We start from the raw sequence: 8,188 nt of genomic DNA, 5'->3' as shown, positions 1-8,188 counted from the left end.
ATAATGATGATAATAATAAAAACATTACCATTTTTGGGCCCCCTTTCTGTCCAGGCCCTGGGCACCCACCCAGTTCGCCCATGCCTGTGTCTGGCCCTGGTCAGAGACAGGAAAGGGGATTGCATGGACTTTGGGTCTGATCCAGTAGAATTCTGAGTTGCAGAAACTGGAAGGTGTCCGTGCTGGTCAGTTGATAAAGAAGAGGAGTGCAGAGGCAGGAAAACAAATAGACACCAAAAGAAAATGACAGAGACCTGGGTACAGAACAAGGGAAAACGTACCTGATTTTAATCTGATTTCAAATAACAGGGGTACAGTGTGTTACAGGCTTTACAGACATCTCAAGGACTCTCTAACAAGAAATCAAAGAGGAAGTAGAAACCCAGGTCCAAGAAAGCCCCAAACTAAAGAAGAAAGAATGTGCCCGAGGGGGTGGGGATAGAGAACTAAATAAATCCCACTTCAGTCTGCACATTTCCTCCAAGATAGAAGGATGAACAACAGGTGCACAGAGCAAAGAGTGGTACAAAGCTCCCCTCTGCCTCCCAGGGAAGACATCTGCTAAGAAGGCTTGGGAACAATTTTCCTGCCATGGAAATAGAGTTGAGTGAATAAAATACAGATTGAGAAATGTTCCTTCTTATACCAGAAACTTGTTTATAGGAAGAGTATGGTAACACTTTATATTAAGGGTTGATTTGTAAACAGTTTATTGATTGATAAATAAATTTGTGATTAAACCATTCAAAAAGAGCTTCTTTGTAAATATTACTGACCTTGTTTCTTTCTCCCACCTGTTGGTGAGGTCACATCCCAGTACCAACACCAACTAACACCGTCTGGTGCTCTTAGCATGGGACTGGCAGTATGGAACTCCTCCGTTCTAATTTCAGTTTTGCCAACAGCAATTTCTGTTACCCTGGGTAACAGAGTTAATTTTTCTATCTTAGAATTCCTGCCTGTAATAATTATAACTAAACCCTCAGGGTGGCTGTGAGGATTTGGTGTTTGTAACTGCAGTTCACATCAAAGCTGAAAAGCACTATATAAATGTAAGTATTGTCAATACGAATATATTTTTCTGCCTATAAATTACTATAAAACATAATTATATTTAGAACGTATTTCAAAATATTAAAACCTGTAACTGTGCTATGAACTGCAAGCTACAGGGTTATAATAATCTATGTATTGGCTTACTATGTGATATGTCTACATTATAGCACGCTATAAATGCTATAATTATTATATGCATTTACAAATGAGTTTTCTTATCAAACAAGATTAAGGGATAAAGTTGACAAGAGAACAATAACTTGGACGTAATGTGTCAACGAATATCAAAGAGCTGGCATGAGGACAGGGGTGGGGAAAATACAGCCCGCAAGCTGGATCCAGCCTGCCAAGGGATGTTATCCGGCCCAAGTGCAGGGAGCAGCGTGGGCCGTAGTGCCAGTCCCACCACCCCGGGTGCACAGTGGGGCTGGGGTGGTGCAACGGCCGGACTCCACTTCTTGGCAGGCTTGGCTGCGGCAGCTCCTTCTGGCTGTCACTGACAGTGTCACTGCTGCTGCTAGACCCAGCCCTGCTGCCTGGGCACCCCAGCCTGTCCACCCCACACTCACCACTGGGGGTGCTGGACAGAGCAGGCAGGGTCTCCATGAAGCCTGGCCTGGGACCCCTGCAGGCAGAGTGCGCTGGGCCAAGCAGATAGGATGGGGCCGCAGATGGGCAGGAAGCAGCATCTGGGAGTGGGGCAGGTGGGACTGGGGCCAGGATTGTGGGGTGGTGACCATGATCTTCTCCCCACAATGGACTGTGACCAGCCCGACCCAGGAGGAGGGCAGAGTACGCCCATGGGCTGGCCCCTGCTGCCCCCACCCCAGCACAGGTGAATGTGGGCAGCCCCAATACAGCAGTGTGACCAGATTAGGCCACCCTGCACTGCCAGGCTGTGCTGCTCCACAGCTGCACTGTACTGGGGCTGCCCACACGTGCCTGTGCTGGGATGGGTTCATGGGGCCAGGTCACAGGAGTATGCTCCATCCCCCTCCCAGGTTGAGCCGGTTACAATCCATCGTGCAGGGAGTAGATCACACCTCTGCCCTGGGCCCTGGGCCTGCGCTATCGCCACCTTGCAATCCAGATCCTGGTCCCAGCCCCAGCTGCCTCATGCCCGGACGCCACTCCCCACCCGCTGCCCCATCCCATCCCATCCCATCCACTTGGCTGAGCACTCTCTGGCTGCAAGGACCACTTAGGGAGTCTGGGTGAGCTGGGGGTGTGGGGAGCAGGAGTGCTGACCCAGCCTGCAACGGCTCACCAAAACTCCCGCCAGCTCAAATAATTGCCCTCCCCTGCGTTAGGACAACCTGTAGCAAAGCATGTTACATTTTGTAGTACATGCAGGGTACAGGATAAATAACAAAAAAGAGTTAATTCTAGGATGACAGTTCCAGCAAGAGCTTCTACTGACCTTGATCACAGAGCCTGAGTAGTTTGGTTAATCATCTATGATTCTCAGTGGACTCATAAGCCTAGAATTTACAATTGATTATTTATAGCATAATGTACTGGTTGTTATGAATATGTATCACTGCCTTTTACTGGACTGACTCAACTGTGTGTCACAGATGCAATAATGATAATAGAGATTCTTCTTTACCTGAAGTGGTAAGGACCTACACTTTTTTTTTTTTTTTTTTTTGAGCAATAGATCTTAGGTGCCAACATGTTCCCTGTGGGTACAGTGAAGTGCCAACTGTCTATAATATGCAGCATTGTAACAAATGTAAAGAACTAGGTTGCCATAGCTTTGCTGCAAGTTTTTCTTGCTTTCATGCTACTATGCTATCCTCTCTAGTGGAAATGAAAGCTAACCACAATTCCAGCTGCAAAACTGACCTCAGTGTAATCCATATTCTACCAAGTGCCTTTGGAGACTGTAAAATGCTTAACAGCAAAGTGCCACGGACTGGGTCATAAAAGTGAAACTTGAGGTTTGTTTTTTTTTTTAATGTACTCTTAATAAAAAGTGTTACCAAGCTGATAATAGCATTTCTGTGAAATGGGACCTGTGAAGGACAAAATATTGGGCTTTTGTCTTTTTCCTAGCTAACGGAGGCCTGGATTTTCTTATCTGCTTTTTTTATTATTATTACTTTTTTACCATAGATGTTCCAGGCTGGGCAGGCTAGAGAACATGCTGGTCTCTGATAAGGATTGGGAGCTTTTTCTACCCAAATTGACTCTTTAACAAAAAACATCTTTTTTTCTCAGGTGTTTGAGTTAGAGGGTCTAACTTTAAAAAAGACTAAATAAAAATCCATTCTCCTCCCAGTCTGGTTTCACCTAGAAGATGTCTCTGATGTTATAACCCAAACAGGTCTCCACTTGTCCATAGAGTCTTCTTGGGGGAAAAAAGAATAGACAAAAAGCTGAATTTGTAATATAAAAGCAGAAATGAAACTTAAAAAAAATACAGGCCTCAATCATCTATCATAAATAAGGGGAAAAAAAGGCTCATACCCTACTTCTCATTCCTTTGAAGCTTGCCTTCAAACAAATTCAGTATTGACACAATGCCATTCAGGAGTCTGCCATGAGATGGCATCAGTGTTTCTTGTAAGAGTTTTATTTAGAGAAAGGATTGTTTAGGAAAAAGTGATAACAGAAGAGCCTAGAAAATTTAACAGTGGTATTTACAGCAGATCCTCATTGTAAAGTCTGGACAATGAACCCTCTCTCTTAAGTCTAACTTGTTTTATTACAACAATCCTGGGCTCCAAGGGGTGTATGTGTGTTTGCGAATTAAGCTGCTTTCATTGGGAAGTTGAGATCCACTGTAGCTGCCTATGAGCCCTTTTAAACAGTTTAAGGAGACAGCTTTACTTGTTAGGAAATTGTATATACCTGCATATAAGCTGAGTCACTGAAAAATGTACATGTCTATCAGTCTTTACAAGGTAGCCTTAAGCCAAGGTAAATTTAGTGGGCAACTTATGTAAAACTGTGCAGCAGATGAGTTTCTAATGGTATTTGACTTTTCTTTCATCTCCTATGCTGTTAATAAACCAGTCCCCACAAGTGATGTGTATGGAGCTGGGGATGACTTTTTGTCATCAGACCTGATATGTATTGACACAAATGATCCTTTGCACAAAGGGAGGCAAAATTGGTTTGGTGTACATTAACATAAGTCCTACCATATGTTTATATTAGCCAAAGTATCTCTGTCACTCAGTAAGTCAGCTTATACCTGTATATACAGTATTTTCTTTATCCTTCAAGTAGGCTGATGCCTAGTTTTGTTTCAGTATTATAATCATTTTCTAATTCGTACACAACTGACAGTGGTCAGATCTAGCAAGAAGAGGTAGAATCCAGTACCTTTCTGACAAAGCCGGTGTAGTTAGAGGCGGGTTGTGTTGTGGGGGGGTGGTACTGCCCCTAGAATACCAGGATCATTTTGCTTTAAACCTACCTTCTGACGGAGTAGCTTGTTTGAAACAAGGAATGAGAAAAAGATAAAAAGGAGGAAGGAAAAAAAACAGTTGCCAAATCTTGGTCATTAGCAGGAAGGTGGGTGGACATGCACTTATGTGTGAATGTGGACACAGATGCAGCAGTAAGGGGACCTCTTAGACATGGGCTCATGTTACTGAGATTCTAAAAAAGGCTCTGAGCTTGTAGAAATAGATCAGAAGAAAACAGGAGGGTAGGACCTAACTTTTTGGGGTAATTTATTTTCTTTTTTGGTACCATCGGAAAATTCTCTCCAGAAATAAAAAAATAAAACCCTCAATTCAGCTGTGCCTTGTGCTGTCAGGCCACTCTGTCCTTCGAGGGAGGAAGCTCCAGATAGAAAGGGTGAAAGGAAGGAGGATTTGGCTTCCCTGCTGACACGTTTCTCTCCTGGTGGGAGAATGAATGGCCTGTTGACTTAAGGCTGGTTGGTTCCTTGTGTCCCTGAGTGCAGTGAAGACACCTCTGGTCACCACAGCGGGCCAAAGGTGCATGAAGCTTCACTCCACTCGGGAACATGTTTGCATTAGGTAGTTGGTGTTAACAGGATCCAGTTGATGTTAACAGGACAGCCCATTCTCTCTGGAAATCTGCCACTTGTCAAGAGTAGGAGGCTGTCCAGAGGAAACCAATAGGGCCTGTTCATCAATGTCAATGGGAGCTTCATGCATCCCCACACAAAAATGACTGGGCCCTGAGAGTTTCCTGCCACTCCCAACTTTTGCCTTCACTAAGTGATGAAAGATTGTGCTTGGAATTGTGGGAAAGAAGTCTGCAGAGGAGGAGATGCAGGATGGGATTGACACTGGGAGAGAAAAGCATGATGGGACAGACATACAGAAAGAAAAAGTATGGAAGAGTGAGACCTATAGCAGGACAGGTGCTGGGGAAAATAGGCCTTATATGACAGTCTGATGTACGGTGGAATAGACTTATGGGGGGAGCAGACTCATGATGGGCCAGATGCATACAGCTACGTGGCAGGACAAACCCACGGAGTGCACACTGACAGTGCAGTGTATATAGTCAGGAACCCATGGCGACAGAGGTGAATAAGTGGTTCAGAGAAGGTGCAAGCCATGGACAGGGGACAGGGTGGGGAAGGGCATATTCCTGATCAGGAGAGCTATAAGATGGGCCTGGCTAAGCACAGAATAGCAGTCATAAGGCACAATGCAAATGGCCAGGGGAAGAGACAAATGCACTGTGACCGTGACTGGCCCAAGACAGAGAGATGTGGTGACATCCTGACCTGCTCTGGAGGTTTATAAACTGAGCTTTAGGACCACGGTCTTCCTGACATCATCTCCCTTCTGCCATGGATCAACTGGTGGGTGCCAAGCCCAATGATCAGGTTTGAATTCTAGTTCTTATTCAGATCGCGCTGTGTCCCCATGCCCCACTACAGAGCCCCATATCTGCTGTGTCATAGATGGGCCTAATGAGTAAAATTCTGGATCAAAACACCTCCAAAATTTGGAAGTGTTTGGATCTGAGGTTTTAATCTAGGACCTTCCTTCGTGTGTGATATCCACTCCCTGAAAGGCGAGCTGGCCACCCAATCTGTCACCCTTCGGTAACAGCCAAGTGGTAGCCTCCCAGCCCTGCCTTGCTCCCTGCTGTCATGGCTCACCAACTGTCTGCAATATAAACAGAGAGACTTCCCCTGTCCCTTCTCTCTCCACGGTGACAGCTAACCTCTTTTCTCTTATGAAATACTGCATAGTTCAGTCCATGATCCAATGCAGTTGATGGAGTGGAAGGCAGAGCATGACACCACTGCCTTGAATCTACAGGCCATGCCATTGGTATGTTAAGGATAGGCAGGGATGAGGCAGGTCATGCTGAGGCTTCATCCAGGAGAGATGGGCATGCCACTGACATTGCTTCCTTTGAAAATAGAGTTGCTTGTGTCCTCCTGGCTGTGCTCCTCCAGTTTAGAGAAGGCTCTGGTCTCTGTGTGTATGCATGGGCATAGTGAGCAAGCCTCACATAATGGTGCAACGGTTCCTGCGCAGTGCCCCCTGGAAGCGGATGGTGGTATGAACGTGCTTGCAGCGGGCACAGCCCACACTCTTGAGGAGCTCACTGAAGAGCAGCAGGATGTGCCAATTATATTTGGCTGAGCACTCAATGTAACCGCATTTCCAGGTCTTTTTTACTAGGTTGGAGACGTTCCAGCGGGGGATGACTCGGCCTCTCTGCAGGTCCCGCTTGTTGCCCACGATAATGATGGGGGTCTCTGTTGTGCCAATGACTCTGAAAAGAAGAACGATTGAGAGCGCGATGGTGAGAATGGGAATTAGAAATGGTTATGTCAGTTCCATTCCACCTCAGGGTCACAGTCCATCAACCCCAATCAGTCCCCAACTAGCTCCTTTCAGCTCCCTTATTCCTCCTCCTCTAGCTCTTCTCTTCCCCACTAGCTCGCTTGTAACATCCCTGCAGTTTATCCCTTGGCTAACATTTGTCTCCTGGGAACACCCTCCTGTCCTCAGGACCTTGCTCTGCCTGTCCAGATGGCAGAAGAAAGCAATCAGAAGCTACCCATGTGTACACAAGGGTGGCAAACAGGCTACTGTTTTGGGCCTGTCAGCAGGGCATCTTGTTCTGCCTGGAGGGGCATGTCACATGCAGTGCAGCAAACAACTTTGCAGCTCACACAGTCTACAAATATTGTTAAGAAACTCAAAAGTGTTTCGCCAATGATTCAGTATGGCCCAACTGTGAATCCTAATATCTCATTGGTAGCTGCTAGCAGCTGGGAAATTTCTTTTCTCATCTATTTGCTGCCCTTTGTGTTTTTACAATGTCTGTGTGAATTACCAGTAAGTGCTGATGGTAGGGGCCTTGATTCTAACTTGCTCCTGTCAGAAGACATTCATCTCTAGGGCAATCAGCATTGATAGGAACATGAGATTCTTGGAGAGAGCTGAGCTCTAGCTACTCTTCTGGCCTAGTATATAACTGAAGAGGATGCACAAGTGAAAACAGATTTGAGCCATGCACTGGGCTCTTTTTGTAACTGACAAGGGTCCAGCACTTACCTTGTTTCCAGGATCTGCTGTCGAATAGTTTTGATATACTCAAAGCTGTCAAAGCAACAGATGTCATAGACCAGGATGTAGGCATGGACACTCCGGAGCCCCCTGCAGCACACGTCTGCCCACTCCTGCAATATGCAGACAGGAATCAGCCTCCGCTCAGGCCCATGACATTGTCCCACCAACATTTTCAGCCAGCCCTTCTGCCATCTCACCTATGAGACAGCTTCTACACCAATGCCATGCTGTATGCTACCAGGGTCTAAACATAGGTTTTCTTAGATGGGGTGCACTGCTGTCTCAAGCAATATCATTTCTGCTTGTGCAGATACAGATGCTAGCACCAAAGCCAAGCAGTATTGTACTTCTCCACTTCCAGCATCTCTGGGATCTACAATGAAACACTGGTTCCAAATCTGTAGTTACTACTGTTTTGATATGGGTGGCATGACACACAAGGCTACTCCAAGACTCCCTTCCCAGCAGCAGTGTCCTGCATGTTGGTGAAAAAGGTGTTAGACAATTACAGAGGCAGTATGTTCTAGTGTTTAATGAACTAGGAGTCAAATGATCTGGGATTATTTCTTGCTATAATTTTCACGGTATTACAACAGGAAAAG

At 45.7% G+C, this 8,188-nt stretch overlaps 1 protein-coding gene across 1 annotated transcript in view; it reads right to left on the bottom strand.

The window, feature by feature from the left end:
• Positions 1–259: 259 nt before the first annotated feature.
• RASL10B (RAS like family 10 member B) overlaps positions 260–8,188 on the bottom strand; it is a 27,291-nt gene continuing 19,362 nt past the window's right edge. Inside the window, exons 2-3 of the mRNA XM_006037340.3 lie at positions 7,572–7,696; positions 260–6,783 (exon numbers count right to left, since the gene is read on the bottom strand). Coding sequence (XP_006037402.1) covers positions 6,513–6,783; positions 7,572–7,696 — 396 coding nt within the window. The 3' untranslated portion in view covers positions 260–6,512. The remainder of the gene's footprint in view (positions 6,784–7,571; positions 7,697–8,188) is intronic.

Source organism: Alligator sinensis, unplaced genomic scaffold (assembly GCF_000455745.1).
Source record: "Alligator sinensis unplaced genomic scaffold, ASM45574v1 scaffold345_1, whole genome shotgun sequence".
Classification (NCBI taxonomy): Eukaryota; Metazoa; Chordata; order Crocodylia; family Alligatoridae; genus Alligator; species Alligator sinensis.
This window is presented reverse-complemented; position numbering and strand designations above follow the sequence as displayed.